A 23,796-nucleotide genomic window follows, 5' to 3' on the forward strand; every position below is an offset into this window, starting at 1 on the left:
ATGTAGGAGCCAATATGGGCATCCAGGTCCCGCTATTGGTTATTGACCAGAGAGGTGTCTCAGTCATGTCTACGTAGTTCTCGAACCCGTAGGGTCCGCACGCTTAACGTTCGTTGATGATATAGTACTATATGAGTTATGTATGTTGATGACCGAATGTTATTTGGAGTCCGAGATTAGATCACGGACATGACGAGGAACTCCGGAATGGTCCGGAGATAAAGTTTGATATATGGGATAGTAGTGTTTGATCTCCGGAAGGGTTCCGGAATTCACTGGAAGGGGTTCCGGATGTTTCCCAAAATGTTTGGGCACGAGAACACTTTATCTGGGCCAAAGGGGAAAGCCCACGAGGCTTTTGGAAAGTGCAAAAGGAAGTTTTGCGGAGACCAGAGGCTAGACGCCAGGAACCCTGGCGTCTAGGGGGTAGACGCCGGGAACCCTGGCGTCTAGCCCTGGAGTCCGAGAAGGACTCTTGCCTTTCGGGTGAAACCGACTTTGAGGAGGATTTTACTCCAAGTTTCGACCCCAGGGCTCAACATATAAATAGAGGGGTAGGGCTAGCACCAAAGACACATCAAGAAACACCAAGCCGTGTGCCAGCAACCCCGTCCCCTCTAGTTTATCCTCCGTCATAGTTTTCGTAGTGCTTAGGCGAAGCCCTGCGGGGATTGTTCTTCACCAACATCGTCATCACGCCGTCGTGCTGCCGGAACTCATCTACTACTTCACCTCTCTTGCTGGATCGAGAAGGCGAGGACGTCACCGAGCCGAACGTGTGCAGAACTCGGAGGTGCCATGCTTTCGGTACTTGGATCGGTCGGACGTGAAGACGAACGACTACATCAACCGCGTTGATATAACGCTTCTGCGAATGGTCTATGAGGGTACATAGACAACACTCTCCCCTCTTGTTGCTATGCATCACCATGATCTTGCGTGTGCGTAGGAAAATTTTGAAATTACTACATTCCCGAACAGTGGCATCCAAGCCTAGGTTTTATGCGTTGATGTTGTGCACGAGTAGAACACAAGTGAGTTGTGGGCAATATAAGTCATACTGCTTACCAGCATGTCATACTTTGGTTCGGCGGTATTGTTGGATGAAGCGGCCCGGAGCGACATTACGCGTACGCTAACGCGAGACTGGTTCTACCGACGTGCTTTGCACACAGGTGGCTGGCGGGTGTCAGTTTCTCCAACTTTAGTTGAACCAAGTGTGGCTACGCCCGGTCCTTGCGAAGGTTAAAACAGAACCAACTTGACAAACTATCATTGTGGTTTTGATGCGTAGGTAAGAACGGTTCTTGCTAAGCCCGTAGCAGCCACGTAAAACTTGCAACAACAAAGTAGGGGACGTCTAACTTGTTTTTGCAGGGCATGTTGTGATGTGATATGGTCAAGACATGATGCTAAATTTTATTGTATGAGTTGATCATGTTTTGTAACCGAGTTATCGGCAACTGGCAGGAGCCATATGGTTGTCGCTTTATTGTATGCAATGCAATTGCGCTGTAATGCTTTACTTTATCACTAAGCGGTAGCGATAGTCGTGGAAGCATAAGATTGGCGAGACGACAACGATGCTACGATGGTGATCAAGGTGTCGCGCCGGTGACGATGGTGATCATGACGGTGCTTTGGAGATGGAGATCACAAGCACAAGATGATGATGGCCATATCATATCACTTATATTGATTGCATGTGATGTTTATCTTTTATGCATCCTATCTTGCTTTGATTGAAGGTAGCATTATAAGATGATCTCTCACTAAATTTCAAGATAAAAGTGTTCTCCCTGAGTATGCACCGTTGCCAAAGTTCGTCGTGCCCAGACACCACGTGATGATCGGGTGTGATAAGCTCTACGTCCATCTACAACGGGTGCAAGCCAGTTTTGCACACGCGGAATACTCAGGTTAAACTTGACGAGCCTAGCATATGTAGATATGGCCTCGAAACACTAAGACCGAAAGGTCGAGCGTGAATCATATAGTAGATATGATCAACATATTGATGTTCACCATTGAAAGCTACTCCATTTCACGTGATGATCGGTTATGGTTTAGTTGATTTGGATCACGTGATCACTTAGAAGATTAGAGGGATGTCTTTCTAAGTGGGAGTTCTTAAGTAATATGATTAATTGAACTTAAATTTATCATGAACTTAGTCCTGGTAGTATTAGCATATCTATGTTGTAGATCAATAGCTCGCGTTTAGCTCCCTGTTTTATTTTTGATATGTTCCTGGAGAAAACTAAGTTGAAAGATGTTAGTAGCAATGATGCGGATTGGATCCGTGATCTGAGGTTTATCCTCATTGCTGCACAGAAGAATTATGTCCTTAATGCACCGCTAGGTGACAGACCTATTGCACGAGCAGATGCAGACATCATGAATGTTTGGCTAGCTCAATATGATGACTACTTGATAGTTTAGTGCACCATGCTTAACAGCTTAGAATCGGGACTTCAAAGACGTTTTGAACGTCATGGATCATATGGATGTTCCAGGAGTTGAAGTTAATATTTCAAGCAAATACCCGAGTTGAGAGATATGAAGTCTCCGACAAGTTCTATAACTAAAAGATGGAGGAGAATAGCTCAAGCAGTGAGCATGTGTTCAGATTTTCTGGGTACTACAATAGCTTGAATCAAGTGGGAGTTAATCTTCCAGATAAAATAGTGATTGACAGAATTCTCTAGTCACCATCACCAAGTTAGTAGAACTTCGTGATGAACTATAGTATGCAAGGGATGATGAAAACGATTCCCGAGCTTTTCATGATGATGAAATCGATGAAGGTAGAAATCAAGAAAGAGCATCAAGTGTTGATGATTAACAAGACCACTAGTTTCAAGAAAAGGGCAAAGGGAAAGAAAGGGAGCTTTAAGAAGAACGGCAAGCAAGTTGCTGCTCAAGTGAAGAAGCCCAAGTCTGATCCTAAGCTTGAGACTAAGTGCTTCTACTACAAAGGGACTGGTCACTGGAAGCGGAACTGCCCCAAGTATTTGGCGGATAAGAAGGATGGCAAAGTGAACAAAGGTATATTTGATATACAGATTATTGATGTGCATTTTACTAGTGTTCGTAGCAACCCCTCGGTATTTGATACTGGTTTAGTTGCTAAGAGTAGTAACTCGAAACGGGAGTTGTAGAATGAACAGAGACTAGTTAAGGGTGAAGTGACGATGTGTGTTGGAAGTGGTTCCAAGATTGATATGATCATCATCGCACACTCCCTATACTTTCGGGATTAGTGTTGAACCTAAATAAGTGTTATTTGGTGTTTGCCTTGAGCATGAATATGATTTGATCATGTTTATTGCAATACGGTTATTCATTTAAGTAAGAGAATAAATTGTTGTTCTGTTTACATGAATAAAACCTTATATGGTTACACACCCAATGAAAATGGTTCGTTGGATCTCGATCGTAGTGATACACATATTCATAATATCGAAACCAAAAGATGCAAAGTTAATAATGATAGTGCAACTTATTTGTGGCACTGCCGTTTAGGTCATATTGGTGTAAAGCGCATGAAGAAAATCCATTCTGATGGGCTTTTGGAATCACTTGATTATGAATCACTTGATTCTTGCGAACCATGCCTCATGGGCAAGATGACTAAGACTCCGTTCTCCGGAACAATGGAGCGAGCAACTGACTTATTGGAAATAATACATACTGATGTATGCGGTCCGATGAGTGTTAAGGCTCACGGCAAGTATCGTTATTTTCTGACCTTCACAAATGATTTGAGCAGATATGGGTATATCTACTTAATGAAATACAAGTCTGAAACATTTGACAAGTTCAAAGAATTCAGAGTGAAGTGGAGAATCATCGTAACAAAATAAAAGTTTCTACGATATGATCGCAGAAGTAAAATATTCGAGTTACGAGTTTGGCCTTCAGTTAAAACAATGTGAAATAGTTTCACTACTCACGCCACCTGGAACACCACAGTGTAATGGTGTGTCCGAACGTCATAACCGTACTTTATTAGATATGGTGCGATCTATGATGTCTCTTACCGATCTACCTCTATCGTTTTGGGGTTATGCATTAGAGACAGCTGCATTCACGTTAAATAGGGCACCATCTAAATCCGTTGAGATGACACCATATGAACTATGGTTTGGCAAGAAACCTAAGCTGTCGTTTCTTAAAGTTTAAGGTTGCAGTGCTTATGTGAAAAAGTTTCAACCTGATAAGCTCAAACCCAAATCGGAGAAGTGTGTCTTCATAGGATACCCAAAAGTAACTGTTGGGTACACCTTCTATCATAGATCCGAAGGCAAGACATTTGTTGCTGAGAATGGATCCTTTCTGGAGAAGGAGTTTCTCTCGAAAGAAATGAGTGGGAGGAAAGTAGAACTTGATGAGGTAACTGTACCTACTCCCTTATTGGAAAATAGTTCATCACAGAAATTTGTTCATGTGACTACTACACCAATTAGTGAGGAAGCTAATGATTATGATCATGTAACTTCAGATCAAGTTACTACCGAACCTCGTAGGTAAACCAGAGTGATATCCGCACCAGAGTGGTACGGTAATCCTGTTCTGGAGGTCATGTTACTTGACCATGATGAGCCTACGAACTATGAGGAAGCGATGATGAGCCCAGATTCCGCGAAATGGCTTGAGGCCATGAAATCTGAGATGAGATCCATGTATGAGAACAAAGTATGGACTTTGATTGACTTGCCCATTGATCGGCGAGCCATCGAGATTAAATGGATCTTCAAGAGGAAGACGGACGCTGACAGTAGTGTTACTATCTACAAAGATAGAATTGTCGCAAAAAGGTTTTCGACAAGTTTGTAAGGACATATTTATCCCTAAGTGTTTTGGTGATTGATGACAATGCATTTGCGGACTAATCGTGTGCCATGAGTATTCCAGACACTTCTTTGCTAGGCACAAGACGATTGGGTGCCCCTTGAAGACTCACGAAGACGGCATCTTTTCTATGTTTCTTTTTGGTGGATTTGAGTCGTAGGAAAGCCGTACTATTAAGAGGGGGTCCGCGTTGGAAAGGTTTGGGTGGAATCATCACGTACACGTCTCCTTCTTATCCCCTCCTTCTTCCTTGGAGCTTCCTCCGTTTTCTTGCCTCCCTTGTCTGGCTGCCGTTGTTGGTTGTGGTAGTACTGCTCCCAGGTCAACGGTAGTACCGTAGGCATCCGCGGTAGTACCGCGCGGTGGCGCGGTAGTACCGCAGGTGCCCACGATAGTACCGCTCCCCTGGAGCCGCACTACCGCTGCCCACCAGGCTAGTGCCGCCCCTTTGCGGTAGTAGGAGCGGATGTAATTTTTTACATCCGCACCTACCGCGGTAGTACCGTTTTCACCGAGCGGTAGTACTGTGCTATGCAGTCAGGCAGTAGTACCGCCCCTCGGCAGTACTACTGTGTCGGGTTTTTGCTACTTCCCTTTCTTTGCGGAAGTAGGCACGGAAGTTTCCCTTCTCCCCTGGCTGGGATTTTTGCCTCGCGGTAGTACCGCATGGGGGGCGCGGTAGTACCGCGCGTGCGGAAGTACCGCCCCCAGCTTGTGTGCGTCTGTTTATCGGTTCTGTGCTGGGGTTGCGGCAGTACCGTGGGTCGGTACGGTAGTACCGCACGGCCGTGCGGTAGTACCGCTTGGTTGCAAGCAGTAGTACCGCGCGGCCTTGCGGTAGTACCACTGGTCGCGGGCTGGTTGGTGGGTAACGGTTGGATCTTTTCCACACACTATATAAGGGGTCCCCTTCTTCCCCGTTGACTCACCTCTTCCACCACTAAGCTCCATTATTGCTCCAAGCTCCATTTTCGCCCGATCTCACTCCCTAGCCAACCAAACTTGTTGATTTGCTCGGGAGTGGTTGAGAAGGCCCCGATCTACACTTCCACCAAGAGATATTTGATTCCCCCACTAATCCCTTGCGGATCTTGTTACTCTTGGGTGTTTGAGCATCCTAGACGGTTGAGGTCACCGCGAAGCCATAGTCCATTGTGGTGAAGCTTCGTGGTGTCGTTGGGAGCCTCCAATTGAGTTGTGGAGATTGCCCCAACCTCGTTTGTAAAGATTCGGTCGCCGCCTCCAAGGGCACCAATAGTGGAATCACGGCATCTCGCATTGTGTGAGGGCGTGAGGAGATTACGGTGGCCCTAGTGGCTTCTTGGGGAGCATTGTGCCTCCACACCGCTCCAACGGAGACGTACTTCCTCTCAAAGGGAAGGAACTTCGGCAACACATCCTCGTCTCCACCGTCTCCACTCTTGGTTATCTCGTGCCTTTACTTGTGGAAGCTTATTTGTTTCATATATCTTGCTTGCTTGTGTTCCTATCCGTGTTGCATCATATAGGTTGCTCACCTAGTTGCATATCTAGACAACCTACTTTGATGCAAAGTTTAAATTGCTAAAGAAAATCTAAAAATTGTTAGTTGCATATTCACCCCCCCTCTAGTCAACCATATCGATCCTTTCAAAGTTCAAGGTGTTGACTACGATGAGAGTTTCTCACTCGTATCTATGCTTAAGTCTGTCCGAATCATGTTAGCAATTGCCGCATTTTATGAAATCTGGCAAGTGGATAAACAAAACTGCATTCCTTAATGGATTTATTAAAGAAGAGTTGTATATGATGCAACCAGAAGGTTTTGTCAATCCTAAAGGTGCTAACAAAATATGCAAGCTCCAGCGATCCATCTATGGACTGGTGCAAACATCTCGGAGTTGGAATATACGCTTTGATAAGTTGATCAAAGCATATAGTTTTATACAGACTTGTGGTGAAGCCTGTATTTACAAGAAAGTGAGTGGGAGCTATACAACATTTCTGATAAGTATATGTGAATGACATATTGTTGATCGGAGATAATGTAGAATTATTCTGCAAAGCATAAAGGAATGTTTGAAAGGAAAGACCTCGGTGAAGCTGCTTACATATTGAGCATCAAGATCTATAGAGATAGATCAAGACGCTTGATAAGTTTTTCAATGAGTACATACCTTGAAAAGATTTTGATGTAGTTCAAAATGGAACAGTCAAAAAGGAGTTCTTGCCTGTGTTACAAGGTGTGAAGTTGAGTAAGACTCAAAACCCGACCACAGCAGAAGATAGAGAGAGAATGAAAGTCATTCCCTATGTCTCAGCCATAGGTTCTATAAAGTATGCCATGCTGTGTACCAGACCTATTGTATACCCTGCCCTGAGTTTGGCAAGGGAATACAATAGTGATCTAGGAGTAGATCACTGGACATTGGTCAAAATTATCCTTAGTGGAATAAGAATATGTTTCTCGATTATGGAGGTGACAAAAGGTTCGTCGTAAAGGGTTACGTCAATGCAAATTTTGACACTGATCCAGATGACTCTAAATCTCAATCTGGATACATATTGAAAGTGGGAGCAATTAGCTAGAGTAGCTCCATGCAGAGCATTGTTGACATAGAAATTTACAAAATACTTACGGATCTGAATGTGGCAGAACCGTTGACTAAACTTCTCTCACAAGCAAAACATGATCACACCTTAGTACTCTTTGGGTGTTAATCACATAGCGATGTGAACTAGATTATTGACTCTAGTAAACCCTATGGGTGTTAATCACATGGTGATGTGAACTATTGGTATTAAATCACATGGCGATGTGAACTAGATTATTGACTCTAGTGCAAGTGGGAGACTGAAGGAAATATGCCCTAGAGGCAATAATAAAGTTATTATTTATTTCCTTATATCATGATAAATGTTTATTATTCATGCTAGAATTGTATTAACCGGAAACATAATACATGTGTGAATACATAGACAAACAGAGTGTCACTAGTATGCCTCTACTTGACTAGCTCGTTGATCAAAGATGGTTATGTTTCCTAACCATAGACATGAGTTGTCATTTGATTAACGGGATCACATCATTAGGAGAATGATGTGATTGACTTGACCCATTCCGTTAGCTTAGCACACGATCGTTTAGTTTGTTGCTATTGCTTTCTTCATGACTTATACATGTTCCTATGACTATGAGATTATGCAACTCCCGTTTACCGGAGGAACACTTTGTGTGCCACCAAACGTCACAACGTAACTGGGTGATTATAAAGGTGCTCTACAGGTGTCTCCGAAGGTACTTGTTGGGTTGGCGTATTTCGAGATTAGGATTTGTCACTCCGATTGTCGGAGAGGTATCTCTAGGCCCACTCGGTAATGCACATCACTATAAGCCTTGCAAGCATTGCAATTAATGAGTTAGTTGCGGGATGATGTATTACGGAACGAGTAAAGAGACTTGCCGGTAACGAGATTGAACTAGGTATTGAGATACCGACGATCGAATCTCGGGAAAGTAACATACAGATGACAAAGGGAACAACGTATGTTGTTATGCGGTCTGACCGATAAAGATCTTTGTAGAATATGTAGGAGCCAATATGGGCATCCAGGTCCCGCTATTGGTTATTGACCAGAGAGGTGTCTCAGTCATGTCTACATAGTTCTCGAACCCGTAGGGTCCGCATTCTTAACGTTCATTGACGATATAGTACTATATGAGTTATGTATGTTGATGACCGAATGTTATTCGGAGTCCGAGATTAGATCACGGACATGACGAGGAACTCTGGAATGGTCCGGAGATAAAGTTTGATATATGGGATAGTAGTGTTTGATCTCCGAGGGGTTCCAGATGTTTCCCGAAATGTTTGGGCACGAGAACACTTTATCTAGGCCAAAGGGGAAAGCCCACGAGGCTTTTGGAAAGTGCAAAAGGAAGTTTTGCGGAGACCAGAGGCTAGACGCCAGGAACCCTGGCGTCTAGGGGGTAGACGCCGGGAACCCTGGCGTCTAGCCTTGGAGTTTGAGAAGGACTCTTGCCTTTCGGGTGAAACCGACTTTGAGGAGGCTTTTACTCCAAGTTTCGACCCCAGGGCTCAACATATAAATAGAGGGGTAGGGCTAGCACCAAAGACACATCAAGAAACACCAAGCCGTGTGCCGGCAACCCCGTCCCCTCTAGTTTATCCTCCGTCATAGTTTTCGTAGTGCTTAGGCGAAGCCCTGCGGAGATTGTTCTTCACCAATATCGTCATCACGCCGTCGTGCTGCCGGAACTCATCTACTACTTCGCCCCTCTTGCTGGATCGAGAAGGCGAGGACGTCACCGAGCCGAACGTGTGCAGAACTCGGAGGTGCCGTGCTTTCGGTACTTGGATCGGTCGGACGTGAAGACGTACGACTACATCAACCGCGTTGATATGACGCTTCCGTGAACGGTCTACGAGGGTACGTAGACAACACTCTCCCCTCTCGTTGCTATGCACCACCATGATCTTGCGTGTGCGTAGGAAAATTTTGAAATTACTACGTTCCCCAACAGTACTTCCCCTCAAAAGGAAGGAATTTCGGTAACACATCCCCGTCTTCACCGGATCCACTCTTGGTTATCTCTTACCTTTACTTGTGCAAACTCTTTAGTGTTATTTCTCTTGCTTGCTTGTATGCTTGTTGTTATTGCATCATATATGTTGTTCACCTAGTTGCACATCTAGACAACCTACTTTGATGCAAAGTTTAATTTGGTAAAAAAAAGTTAAAAATTGGTAGTTGCCTATTCACCCCCCCCCTCTAGTCAACCATATCGATCCTTTCAGGAGGGAGCCGCGCCATGGACTGGCCGGGCACCTCGCCGGAAGGCCCTGGCAGGGCCGCAAGGCCACATGCAGGCAGTGGCTCCTCCTCTAGCCGCTCGGATCTGCACCCTCGGTGGTCCGCCGACAGATACACGAATGGCGGTCGGCCGGGCTCGGTGCTTGCCCAAAAGCTCGCTGGCGCATCGTTGCCACTCATTAAGTGCGACCACTGACCAAGGATGGTCGTGCGCCGCATGTCTACAAGGCCGGAACATCCCGGATGGGTGTTCATCAAGTGCTTAAACGACGGGGTTTGCGCTTTTTTTAGCTTCGGTCTGTGCTCTAGATTTGACTAGTTGTGCTAACTTCAAATTTTGTTGTGTAGAATGGATGCAAGTTTTGGTATTGGAAAGAAGAGTACATCGATATATTGATAGAGCGAAATTTAGTACATGTTCGTGCACTTTTAGCTAGCATAGAGGCTGTAAATGAGACAAGTGCACTTGTTGCTAGATTAGAGGCTAGACACGAGACTAGGTCTGAGAAAGCAACATCTACTTCTGGCTTGAAGAAGAAAGGAGGATGTCAGATCGAGCCTCCTCCACAGATCAACAATGAGTACATCGAGAAGGCCCTAACCCAACTCAAGGGGGCAGTCATGGAAGTTGGCTATCTTCTAAAATGTTTGTTCTTATTTTCTTTGGCCTTGTTTTACTAGTCAAAATATGATGATGTATTGTCATGTATCAAAAATGAATCATAAAAAAAATTTAAGAACTTGTAAAGAAAAATGCACGCGAACAGGATGCAGCCGGGATGCGTCCACGCGTTGGAAGCACGGCCACCGCATTCCAGTACACGCCCGGACACGACCCCAAATCCCTACCCAAACGGACAGAATCCGGACAAAACAACGTCCGTTTGGGGTCGCACGATCAAGTTGGCCTTATATCCTTTAGGACAAGGGTGACCAAGGTCGAGCCATTCTTTTGCCGGCAGTCACAGTATTCCAATCCCAAGACCGGGTGGCCAGCACCGCGCGCCGTAGACATGTGGACCCCACGCGTCCATGAGGCGCCGCCGCCGGCCACCATCGACGCCGGACGCCGGGGCCAGCCAGATCCGCCAAGCATCGCATCGAGCCGCCCCCACGGCCCATGTTCCGTGGGACGTCTGATACCCGAGCCGGCGTGCGTACGGAGCCCGACACCACCCATCCGTGTCGAGCCACACGGGGGAATAAGATTTATACCAAGATGAAGATTAACAACGATTCACGACATGCTTTCCGTGTCTCGGTCCATGGTCAGCCCAGCCAGCGCCGCTGCATGCGTCCCGCCCGCCCCCGTATCCCCCCTTTCTTTCTTTTTCCCCGTCACGTGCCCCCAGACCCAGGGCCAAAGCAAACAAAGCTGTGCTCCCTCCCCCCACGCCACCGCCGTTTCCCACGCCAATCGCTCAAACTTTCGTCCCTCCGCCTGGTCCCCTCCCCGCGGCTGGCTTGGCCGGCCCAACCAACCGAAAGAAACGGTCGCTCTGACCTCTGACCCTCTCTCTCTCTCGCCGCGCAGCGGGGGGAAAAGGCCGACGAGGGAAAGGGAGCTCGCTCGTCAGCTGGTTTGTGCGCTGCTGCAGCGTCGGGCCCCGCGCGCTGCTCCTCCGAGACAGAGACGCGCTCGCCCTCCCATGCGTCGCGCTCGGCGCGCCTCTTTCTCCCCGCACCCAACAAAAATGGAATGCCGCACCGGGGCGGGGCTATTAATCGCGCCCGCCGAGGAAAAGGCCGGCGAAAATAAATGAGCACTGCTGCTGCTACCACCAGGATTGGCAGCGGCAGCTGGCACTGGCATTGCATCGCCTAGCTAGCTAGCGCGCACTAGGGAGCGAGCGAGCTCCCTCTGTTCCTCGCCTCGGCCAGCCATGGCGGCGACGTCGCTCCTGCGCCTCTGTGCCGCCGCCGCGCTTGCGCTGCTCCTGCTCGTCGGAGCGGCGCCTCTGACAGGTCAGTCCGTCGCCTGCCCGGCTGTCTTGGCCCTTTCCAAACAGCTCTACATTGCCTTGTTCACTCTTCTCAGAATTTGTTTCTTGTTACTACTGTTTCATCGAGGGTTTTCTTGCCAGACTCCTTTCCCCCTTCTCTTTTTTCTACAAATCCGTCCTCGATCTTGATAAGTTCGCAGATTTTGCGGCCATCTGCAACGATTCGATACATAAATCTCCGTGTATTCCCGATTCATACGAGGGGAAAAAATCATGCGGGGAACCAGAATCTCGAGCTGTTGCCACTTAGAGTACCATTCACCGCCGCAGTTGGATTTGTTCCCATTTTTCAGCCATATCATACGCAGAGGATGTGGCCCTAGTAGAATCTTGCGTAGTGGTCGGTCAAGAAAATACTCGGGGAAAAGGGGCCCTGCATACTGTTCGATTGCCATCTAATCAAAGGGTCCGGATCATTCGTATCCTGCTTTATTAGGCATGCAGAGAGTATAAATTAATTAGTTCCTGTAACCACGGTCGGTAGCCTTTAATCACTAGTCAATACCGATTCCTAGTGTTTAAAGAATTTGTTAAAGTATTGAGTTGCATGCAGCTGCTTGAGCCGGGAGATCTCTACCTCGACACCCGGCTAGCACAATATATACAAATAAGAGGAAAAATCATCTAGGGAACCAGAATCTCGAGCTATTGTCACCACCGCAGTTACATGGCTGTCGGGAAATTTCAATCTTAATTAAATAACTGTGAGCTACTTCTCCCCATTTTTCAGTCACAGGAAATGTGGATAATTACATGGTTGTCGAAATTTAATTCTGTAAAAGAGAAATGTTTTTTATATCATGCAAAGACCAATGTGGCGTGTGCATATTATAGGATAGTTACAGAGTTCTTCCTCAATTTTCATTCAGCAAAGATTGGCTGCATGTAATTTGTTCTAATAGCAAGTAAATCTTGATCCGTATTGTGCTACTTTTCATACAGAGTTTTTTCGCTATTTTTATTTAGACTGGAACTTGATGTGAACAAGGGGGTGTATTGAAATGCATGTATATTAACTTGAGGTTCTGCGTATGCTTGCCTATCTCTATGCAGAAGCTTACGACCCTCTTGATCCAACCGGGAACATCACAATCAAATGGGATATCACTCAGTGGACTGCAGATGGCTATGTTGTAAGTTACCCCAACTTCTAGTACAGTAATTCAGAGTTCTGATTGAAGTTCATGCAGAAGTCGGACGCAAGTACTCCTTTTTGTAAAACTCTTCTTTGTAGTTCGACATTGCATCCTATAAAACTTCAGTTCCAATGTGTGCAATTTCTTTTTTCCTAATTGCATTTGACACAATGCAGAACAGATTCGCTGCACATCACTCGCAAAAAAAAAAGATTCGCTGCACATCACTTGGCTTCAACATTTATCTTCTTATTAAGACCTGTTACATTTTTATTGAGAAGGGAATTTTATTGACTCTAAATGCGGCATTAAGAACCGTTACATAATTGTGAAACATACAACCTCCACCACGTATTATTCTGCTGTTGATGTTCTGTACAATCTGCATTTCACAGGCTGTTGTTTCCATAAACAATTACCAGAAGTACCGTCATATCCAAGCACCTGGGTGGCATCTTGGGTGGGCTTGGACAAAGAAGGAGGTCATCTGGGGAATGATGGGTGCACAGACAATAGAGCAAGGGGATTGCTCTCAATTTAAAGGCAATATACCACACTGCTGCAGGAGAGACCCAACAACAGTTGACTTGCTTCCTGGTGCGCCTAACGGCATGCAGGTGGGAAATTGTTGCAAAGGAGGAGTTCTTAACTCATGGGTGCAAGATCCAGTCAATGCAGTGGCATCGTTTCAGATCACTGTTGGCCGATCCGGAACGACAAATAGGACAGTGAAAGCACCGAAAAACTTCACCCTCAAGGCCCCAGGTCCAGGGTATACCTGTGGAGCAGCCCAGAAAGTAAAACCTCCCACTAAGTTCATTTCGCTCGATGGAAGGAGAACAACTCAAGCGCATGGTATGTCGTTTCCGAATTCCTCTTTTCTGTTTAGTTGCTATTACGACAGAATCAAATTTCTTGGGCTTACCACAGGTCAACAGTGCATATGTTGATCACTGACTAACGAAAATGTTCTCTTCTTTCAGTGACTTGGGATGTGATATGCACATATTCACAGTTTGTTGCTCAAAGAGGTCCTGCTTGTTGTGTTGCACTATCATCGTTTTACAACGAAACGATAGTTGACTGCCCAAAGTGCTCATGTGGCTGCCAGAACAACATAACCAACCCTGGGAGCTGCGTTGAGTAAGTATTATCTCTTCAGGAGGCAGATACTTTTTGCACTCCCTGAAACTATTTCTAAATGTGTTTGCTACTTTGATAGGGTTAATTCGCCTTACTTGGCTTCAGTGGTGAATGGACCTGGCAAGGGCAGCTCGACCCCCCTAGTGCGATGCTCACCCCATATGTGCCCAATCAAGGTGCACTGGCATGTTAAGGCCAACTACAGGGACTACTGGAGGGTGAAGATCACCATTTCAAACTGGAACTACCGGATGAACTACTCCCAGTGGAACCTGGTTGTTCAACACCCAAATTTCGACAATGTCACGACAATTTTCAGCTTCAACTACAAAGCATTGAACCCCTATGGAGTAATAAGTGAGTATTGCTTTATCCCTCCATAACTAAAATGTGTAGCATGTACTAAGCTATTAACCGGCGTTTCGATGCAGATGATACCGCGATGCTGTGGGGTCTCAAGTACTACAATGACCTGCTCATGGTGGCTGGGCCAGACGGCAACGTGCAATCCGAGCTTCTGTTCAGGAAGGACCCGTCGACCTTCACTTTCGAGAAGGGCTGGGGTTTCCCAAGACGCATATACTTCAACGGTGAGAGCTGCGTCATGCCTCAGCCAGATTTGTACCCATGGCTGCCAAGCTCCTCCCCGAGACTGACGAAGACGGCATTTCTGGCCCTGGCCATCGTCGCTTGCGCGACGGTGGCGTTCTTGTACAATCATCTAGTGTTGGATAAATACTGCGGGAAGTCATGAGTCATGACCCATTGAGCGCTGACGTCTTGAGTTTGTTGCAAGTTTAGGTAGGGATGTTGCATCAAAAGCTGACTGGGGGTGTGTTGTCCTGACCCATTGGCCATTGAGCACTACTGACATCTTGTGTTTCTTGCAAGTTTGAATCCATTCAGATTTCGGGTTCTTGCAAGTTTAAGCTTGTTCACATTTAAGTTGCTTATTCTCAGATATAAATAAGTTTGAATCCATGTTTGCCCGGGGGCGGCACCGGCGAAGCAGCCTTGGAAGAGGCGATGCGGCTTGTCTTCAACTGGGCTTGCCGGAGAAGGGAAGCTGTGGACGGGGTGTTGCTGCTCGGCTGACAGAGTGTTGTGGATCTGGCGCCTGGCTCCGAATCCGCGGGTAGTGGCCTTATAGCTGGCCAAACGGGCCTTTTTTCCGGGCCGGCCCATGAGCACGCGTGCTCGGCAATAAAGGGCTTGGCCTGGTACATGACTAAGCGGGCCGTGTGTGGCCCATGGCACGACGGCGCAGATGTGTGAGGCCTGTGGCTGGCACGACATGGCCCGTTTATTGTTTTCTGGATTTTTTTCTGACTTTTTTTATCAAGTTATTGACCCAAAAACAGTCCAAAAGGCCGAAAGCACATGGGCTAACCAGCCTACGTGTCGTGCCAGGCCCGGGCTGGGCCATTGTCCACCTTGGCCTCTAAAACAGGGTCACGGGAACATGCGAGGGTTTCGCTAGGGTTGCAACCGCCGTCGCCGCCGCCCCAACGAAGTTTTTGATCCCCTCGCCTCCGGCTGCCATCCTGGCTCTCGGAGGTGGGGGGCCTCACATCTTCAAAAGTCCTATGTCTTTCATCATCACCTAGTGATTTTCGTATTTTGTGAGAATAAATTTACTCTCGTTCTTCTAGCGATGCCAGGAAATTAGAGAGTTTTCTGTCCTCGTAGATCCGATTATTCGGACCTGATGAGTTTATGTTGGTGTCAAAAAAAATTGTTGGTTTGATTCTTTATGGAGTTGAAATATTTCATCGACACAACGGTGAAGATATTATGATCTGACAGTCTGCACTTCTAGAGGATTATCCCCGTCCCAAATACATTCATCCATGAAGTCTTTCCATCTTTTTGGATGGACGACTCAAGGTGCTTTCAAAACTCATTGTTGGTAATGTTCGTGTAGGTGAAAGAATGACAACATCGTTGCTCTAATCCAATTGCAGCCTCTTTATCAAAGTCTTTAGAGTGTTTTTTCCAACAGAGATTGATACAACGAAGAAGGTGTTTCCAAAAAAAATCATTATAATTCTTAGTCATAAGAGTTACTTTATATTTTCTTAGATCTTAAATCCAAATCAGTGTATCTGTGGTTGTTATGAGTATGATATGAATAAAATTACAGGGTTTCTCAAAGAAGAAACAAGAAACTATGTCCAGTTGAAACCGCATTATAGTTTGAGGTTTCAAAAAAATCTAAAAAAATACAATATATTTCCTTAACACAGTACAATCGTAGATGCTTACAAACACACACATGCATTCAAAAAATATAATATGTTAAGAGTGTGATGTTATATTAGCATGTGAAATTTCAAGTTAAAACACATATTCTTTACGATGTAAAAACAAAATCAAAATTGAATCGTGACAGAAAACATCATTATTCATTGCTGATTTTATTGACCGTGTTTTGATCGTTTCATTTTATTTTTCTTGGCATAGCAAATATGACTAAGTGATTTTATAGTAGAGGCATATCCTGAATGTGCTTGATAGATCCCATTTTTTCATGAAAAAAAGTCTTGTATAACTTTGCTCTTTGCAGATGTGTTGGTCATATGCATCCTAATTATGCAGAGGTCGGATAAGTGCTCATTGTGTTTGTGTCCCTTGATGCTTCATTTTCGATAAAATCCATCCTTTGTCGAAAAAAAACCTTGCCCGCTTCATTTTCAATTAAATCCACCCTCGGCCTTTCATCACATCCGCTGCGTGTGGCTGGACCTTTGGATCATCAAATATTACAAAGATTATAAAGTGAAACGTCGTGTGCAAAGCAATTCCGTTGTAAATATTGGGTCGTGAAACAAACACGCCCGCGCTCACCCATCTCGCTTACCATTCGCTTATCTTCAGCTTCAGCCACGCGAATTCTCAATATTCCTTTCTATTTCTCATCAAACGAATGACATCTTCCGATTTCTCACCCAAGGTGTGAATTTTTTGCAAAAACATAATGAATGTCCACAGCATTTTACTCCACATTTACAATTGGAAAATTTAAAGCCAAAACATGACTGCACATATTCCATACAGGAATTTTTTTAATACAGCCTAAATAGACACTATTTTTTTCAAAACGGACACTCACAGTTTGATCTATTTGTACACAACAAATGAGGATACTTTTGCTCAGTTCTGCAAGTGGATAAGCTATAGCATGGTAAACATCAATGATTTTTTTTTTGCCCAAGAAGATAAGCATTTACATATTCTCAGGCACCAAGAGTCAAAGCACCAAACCGTCGACAATGCAATGCAAGCAGCACGAATTTGTTGATACAGGAGGGTTATGAGCAAAACATACAATGTTTGATATTGGTAAATTAAGCTAGTTCTGAATATTAAGGCATGCAGTTTGAACCGAGTTAAGGACTGATGGTAATTTCTATCAACAGGCAAAAATACGCGTGTAGATGCGAGCAGAACACGCGACCTTTCTGAGGTGATTCTACAACAAGGTGGGTTTCTGAATGCGAGAAAAAGAAAAACCAAGTGAGTCTTGTTGCCGCTAGTACTGCCCCTGTTCTGGGGAAGGTCAAGCAGATCCATCCCCCCTGTCCATTCTTTGTGAATCTGAAACTCAAACGATGTTGGGCATAAGTTATAGGTGAAGGAACGGTTGTGACAAACAACGTCTGTGATGCTGAAATAGCTTATAGCCAGATAAAGTACCTATGGCATGCAAAGAATATAGGAAGCCATCATCTTCTCCTTGGAGCAGCAATTGGCGCCCTTTGTGCTGGAGCTTGACCCTGCCCTCCAGCTTGCTCCTCGGGTATGTTTGCTGCTGCTGTGACGGCGTTCATGACAATGAGACCAAGAGGAATGATGTACATCCACTGCAAAGCAGGAAGCAGCAGTCAGATTCAAGGAAAAGGATACGACAACATTTCAAGTCATGCAGGCACCAGCGAAAAAAATCGAAAATATACACGTGATATTTATTACTGTACTCACATATTTAGCCCAGAAAGATTTCTCAGGTGGTTTCATCACTTCACCGAGTCCACTCTCAGTTTCTATCAATTGCTCTACAAATGATGGAGTTCTGCAAGCGCACAACTTAGTTAGAACTAGGAACCAGGTGTCATTCGAGATAGGATAGGTTTGAGACTGTTCTTTGGCAATAGGTTTGTTGCTGGAAAAGGTCACTAAGATAAATGTGAACTGCCACCTCTCTGGTGCTCTGCATATTATTTTTGTCTTAACCTCGATAAAGCAGAGATTTACCTTGGTGCTTGGTCAGCAGTCTTCAGAATAGTGTATGAATTGAATGTCCATTTTGATGGCTGGAACAAGAATTTCAGCATTGTAAATAGAAGCATTGTCTTTCATCAGCAGACACACACGGTATACTTAACGGGTGAAACATCAACATGAATCCTTCTGTGATGTTATTTTACCATAATTGCGGGAGTTTAATCTAGGCAGTATAACTCTTGAAGTTTATATGTTTATAGTATGTGCGTGCATTTTGCTGGTACGGTACAGTTAAAAGCTTATAGGTTATTTCTATCAATTATTTACCACATGCAACTCCATAAACAAGGTTTCAAGCAAGACAACTTACTACTTCCATTGGCCGGGGATATTGGCATCCACCAACGGAACCATAATTAACAGCCAAAATATTTACACCGTCCTGCAAATGACACAGCAAAGCCTAATGTGAGCCAAATACCAAAGAGACATTCATCTATAGAAAGTGAATATTCCTTCAAACATTTCATCCTGTGAAAGACAGTATTATTCTACTGCACTACCGATTTATCACATAAAAAAATATACCATTAAAGGTTTCATGCTACGTGCTAGGTACATGTGATGGTTTCTAGCAAATAAGCAACAGCCAACAAAGCCATCTGTCATTCTAAATATGAAACATGGGAACTTCCAATTTGGACGTGGAGTTCTGCCAAGGAAGAACATATGTAACATAATAAAACCAGGACGAAAGTTGCTTACTTCAGAGCTAAAAAATACTCAGGTTAACCAACCCTACTGAATATGCATTCCTAGTGCCACATGATTAAACTGTACAATGTTACAGGTTGATTTGTGGTGGTGCAAAGGTGGGGGTTGTACAGGAAAATGTGCCTTTGTACGGGATCGGAAAGGGTAGGTAGCTTGATAACTCATGCTCACCCTCCATGCACAAGTGGCAAAGAGGTTCTGACATACGGCTTCATTAGGTAAGGAAATTCTTAGATTGATGCTGAAAATTACATTAAGGCTCCTTCTAAAAACAGGTAGTTATAACTAGAAGGGCTCCTAAAACAGGTAGTTATAACTAGAAGTTAACATACAAGGGGCTGCTTCTAAAGATAGGCAGTCATATACTCATATCCAAAAGGGAACAGAAACTGCTAGCTGATTGTAATAACTAAAATGTACTCCCTCTGTACAGTAATGTAAGACGTTTTTGCAGAACGTCTTAGATTAGTGTACATAGGCAGTATCAGGAAAGGAACCTTAACCTCAAGGAACACCAATAGATATTTCTAAATACGTATACTGAAGGAATACTTAACCATCTCTAACACAATCTCTAATTTAAGACGTTTTTGCAGTTCAAATTGAACTGCAAAAAAGTCTTATATTAGTGTACAGAGGTAGTATCAGGAAAGGATAAATAGCATCCTTGAGCTCAAGGAACACCAATAGATATTTCTAAATACGTATACTGAAGGGATACCTACCCATCTCTAACACAATCTCCTAACGAAAATTGAACTAAACCATCACTGGTGTGCTATCCTAGCTGCCATTTTCCGTGGATCGGCAGCAAAGATAGATGGGGCTATAGGAAAGGTCCACGACAATCAAACAGCATCCCACCCTATTTTGTTAGTTATACAGAAAATGTAATTATGAACCGACGAAAATGCTGACAGTATTTTTAAGATGTATCAATTATACACAATGAAGTAAGCTCTACAGGAGAAGATACAAGTAGCAGTTAAGAAATCGAGAGAATTACCATGTGGATGACAATATGTTCATCCAAGCTGTCACGTGGAATGCATCTCTGAACATCGAAAAAATACACAGTTCAGCGACTGAAAACACAACTCTAGAATCACAATAATTCCTAACATAAAACATTTCATATCTGCAATTTATGCTTCTTTCATAAGCTTGAAAGTGGCCATTGCTTCATGGGAATTTCAAATCAGTATAGTTGTTGATTCTGTTGTAATAAACCTCATTCACAATAATATTGGAGTAATATCTGGTGAATCTATCTTACGATCCAGCAAGCCATAATGATAGGTTGGAGAGAAACAACATGAAGTTAGTCAACTACTCAACTTACCGCTTTGATTGAGGAATAAATATAATCGTTTCTTGTAGGATCCAACACATTAGACGGTAGCCTTATTGTGTAAAAACTATCTTCTTCCAGTAATTTCTGCAATGATAAAATTAAAATGCAGAAGCACCAGATAAGTTGGTATATAGAAAAATAATGAAATCAGGAAATAATGGAGAAAAGAAAGAACCTTAAATGCATTCTTTTCATCCTCAGTCAACTCATTCCTCGTAAATCGGAGCTTAGTGAGAGTCTGGTTCAGAAAATGAGTGGAGTCAATTAAGATAAAATTCTCCTCGCTTTAGTATAAATAGTTAAAGAAAGAACATATAGGAAACTAACATATGGTTAACTTTACTACTTGAGGGCAGCGTTGACATGGGTGATTATTCAATGAGACAACTAGTTACATAGAATACAAGCAAACAAAGCCAAGAATAATTCTGAAGCAAAAATAAATTCCTTCCTATGACTTCTAATCTAGACACCCTACGGGAGCATGCAGAAGTCAGCAAGGTACAGCAGCATGTCATGCTCAGCAAGACGCGTGGCCAGGGAGGCGCGAGGCGGCACGGACAACGAGGGGGGCAGTAGGGAGAGGGAGTGGAAGAGGGCGGCAAGGAGGACGCAGAAGCGCGGGAGAAAGCAGGTCAGAGGAGCGAGAGGTGGCGGTGGCGAGCACCGGGTCCACCTCACCATTTTCCTCCTCGACCGAGCACCGCCACAAGGCCATGGTGTAATCCCGCCAGGTGCCTCGCTGCAGCACTGCGACTGATATGTGACTCCAGTTCTGCTCAGGTGTTTTGCTGAAAAAATAACTAGTGTACAAATGAGGGGTGTCTTTTCAGGTGTCATTTAACACTCTGCTGGAAAAACGGATGGAAATGTCACACTAGGAACAAAATTCACACCTGGTGTCAAAAGAATACCAAACAGGGAAGCACATTTTTAACAGGGCCACATAAGGAATTATTTCCATATATTACCCTTGCGAAGCTAGCATATCTAGGCAAGAGAATACTAGCTGTCGGCCATGGGTTATCTAGGCAAATCCCTTCTTTGGATATTTTGCCAAGAGAAACCAATGACCAATAGATCATGTGCTAACTGGCACTTGCTCTATTCTGAAAAGAATAGACTGACGTTTGCTCTTGAGGAAATGCCAATTCTGCTCTCATCCCTTGTGACCAAACTGTATCTCTTTGCCTAGCAAAGCCAGATTTGATTGTGCTAACAATCAAACACCCAATGCTTCGTCACGCAAGGCGAGAATACGCACCCTTTGTTGCTTGCAGTTCTGTCACCCCACCTCGTAGTTGTTCTCTATGTGGCAATATGCGAGTAAGCAATGTAGAATGACTCCATATTCTTGCAAAGGATGTGGCAACTGATTTCTGTGACCACACAGAGTATGTCATGCCACTGTTGGGCAACAACAATGAAATGGTAAAGCTCATAATCATTTATCAACCTTATCAGCACTACCTACTTTGCTAAACGAACCAAACAACAAAACTGAACCCTCCTACACACGTCAAACAAATAGCAGATGATCTGGAAGAACAAACTAACCAGATCCGATCTATAGTTCACCTTCCCTAACAATTCGGACCACACAATTCACAGTATCTCCAAACCAAACAGCTAGAAACTACTGACGGGGGCACGAAATCAACCAAATCTACCCCCTGGCAAGGTCCAATCACTAGCTGCCCATAGATCACGGGATCAGGAAGTAGAGAAAACAGATCAGCAAGCAACGAGAGCTACGACGACGAGATCGGGCAACCAAATCGGGAACGAAGCTACCGATAGGGTGCGAAGCAAACCTGGGAGCCGTGGGCCGAGGACTTGAGGCGGGCGGAGAAGGACCCGGCGGGGCCGAACCCTAGGCCGGCTCCGAGGTCGTGCTCGAGGGTGAACTGGACGGTGTTGGACTCGGAGGCGCCAGCCGCCTGCGTCGCGTCCGCGGATCGGCGGCGGGAGGACACTACCGGCGGCGTCGAGGGCGGCCGGAGCGAGGGGGTGGAGGAGGCCCGGGTGCCCTCGAACTCGTCGTCGTCGTGGAGGAGCAGCTCGTCCGACTGGAAGGCGGCGGCGAGGGAGAGGAAGTGGGAGAGGAGGAGGAGGAGGGGCGGGAGCATGAGGAGGGAGCGACGCCGCGCGGCCATGGCTTTGGGTGAAGGGCTTGGACTCTGGAGGAGATCGGTGCCAGCGCCGGCCGAGGTGATGTATGCGGAGAGACGGTGATTCTCTCCTCTCTTTTTTTTTCCGCTGATGAAGAAGTTTTCTTTTTTTGACAGCTTTATTTTAGAACATTTTGAGTAGGGCTGGGCAAAAACTGGTAGCTCGCTCTATAGTTGGGCTCGTTAAACATATAGCTTGCTTTTTAATGAACAGATGCAATCATCAATTTAAGCTTGTTAAGCCAAACAATAATCCTACATTTACGTAAAGAACTACATGATATTACGTAAACTACCTAATCTAAACATCTCTGCCTCCTGATTTTAATGAGGGTGGGCTCCTTCCTCACTCCCTCTCCAATCCTGACTTGCCACGTTTGCTATTACGTAAAATACATAAAAAAACAGTTACGTAGATGTAGCATTGCTCTAAGCCAAATGAGTTTCATGAATAGCTCGTTAAACTCGTTAGTAACAACACAACATATCTTTTTTCATTTTATGTGACAAAAAATTTCATAGTACCTCGACCCATTGATTCAATCGAGTCGACATAGGAGGCAACAAAATAGTGTGATTTTCTTTTGTAGTCATCATCTTTCTTCATAACCATGCCTACACACTCATCGTATAAATGTAACACATCATAATCTGTTAACAAGCGATCTATTAACGAGCGCTCGCGAGCGCTCACAAGCTTAACGAGCGTTAAATGAACCGAGCTGAGCAGGGCTTTCTACTTGTTAAGCTTAACTAGCCTTAACAAGCACGAGCTTAACGAGCTGAACAGTGCGTTAATCCATCCCTAATTTTGAGATGCCTTTTTTTCTCAGGGGTAATTATGAAACGGCCAGAGAAGAAGGTTTTGATACAATATGATGGACTTTGCTGAGATACGAACTGGACTAATCATGGGCCGGGCATTATGACCAAAACACGAATAAATTTTTGGGAGGAATGATTTTGATAGTTGGGCCGGCCTAGGCCTGTTGTGGTTCTCAAATTATTAAAATAAGTTTATGTCTATTAAAATAATTTAAAAATACTTACAAATCATGGTCACAAACATGTGCTACAAAGTTTCAAAGACATAGCCGCCTCGAAGAAAAAAGTTTGAAAAATATGGATTGTACAATAATGCAACTAAGTAACATGGAAATTAATGATATTGAACACTATAAAACATTAATATGTTCTTTATTGAAAGGATAGTAAGCACTTTGGTGTGAGGATAACTTTTCTTAGGGGAGGTGCGAGTATAACTAAGGTTCTTCTTTGTAGCTTCGGGAGGAGAGGGTTGGACTTGGAGGACATTGGTGACA

General features: G+C 44.5%; 2 protein-coding genes across 2 annotated transcripts; one reads left to right on the top strand and one right to left on the bottom strand.

The window, feature by feature from the left end:
* Positions 1-11,074: 11,074 nt before the first annotated feature.
* LOC125553603 (COBRA-like protein 2) lies at positions 11,075-14,878 on the top strand. The gene is made up of 6 exons (XM_048717364.2): positions 11,075-11,634; positions 12,726-12,805; positions 13,204-13,663; positions 13,792-13,951; positions 14,031-14,308; positions 14,383-14,878. Exons 1-6 carry the CDS (start codon positions 11,553-11,555, stop codon positions 14,703-14,705), a joined length of 1,383 nt encoding a protein of 460 aa, XP_048573321.1. The 5' UTR covers positions 11,075-11,552; the 3' UTR covers positions 14,706-14,878.
* A 2,323-nt stretch (positions 14,879-17,201) lies between these two features.
* On the bottom strand, positions 17,202-22,561 carry LOC125550695 (ER membrane protein complex subunit-like protein). The gene is made up of 9 exons (XM_048713762.2): positions 22,118-22,561; positions 20,479-20,541; positions 20,292-20,387; positions 19,956-20,003; positions 18,546-18,617; positions 18,206-18,264; positions 17,933-18,023; positions 17,648-17,814; positions 17,202-17,548 (listed from the first exon to the last, which is right to left on the bottom strand). Exons 1-8 carry the CDS (start codon positions 22,457-22,459, stop codon positions 17,677-17,679), a joined length of 909 nt encoding a protein of 302 aa, XP_048569719.1. The 5' UTR covers positions 22,460-22,561; the 3' UTR covers positions 17,202-17,548; positions 17,648-17,676.
* Positions 22,562-23,796: the final 1,235 nt, after the last annotated feature.

Source organism: Triticum urartu, chromosome 4A (assembly GCF_056163025.1).
Source record: "Triticum urartu cultivar PI428250 chromosome 4A, HENAU_Tu73, whole genome shotgun sequence".
NCBI lineage: Eukaryota > Viridiplantae > Streptophyta > Magnoliopsida > Poales > Poaceae > Triticum > Triticum urartu.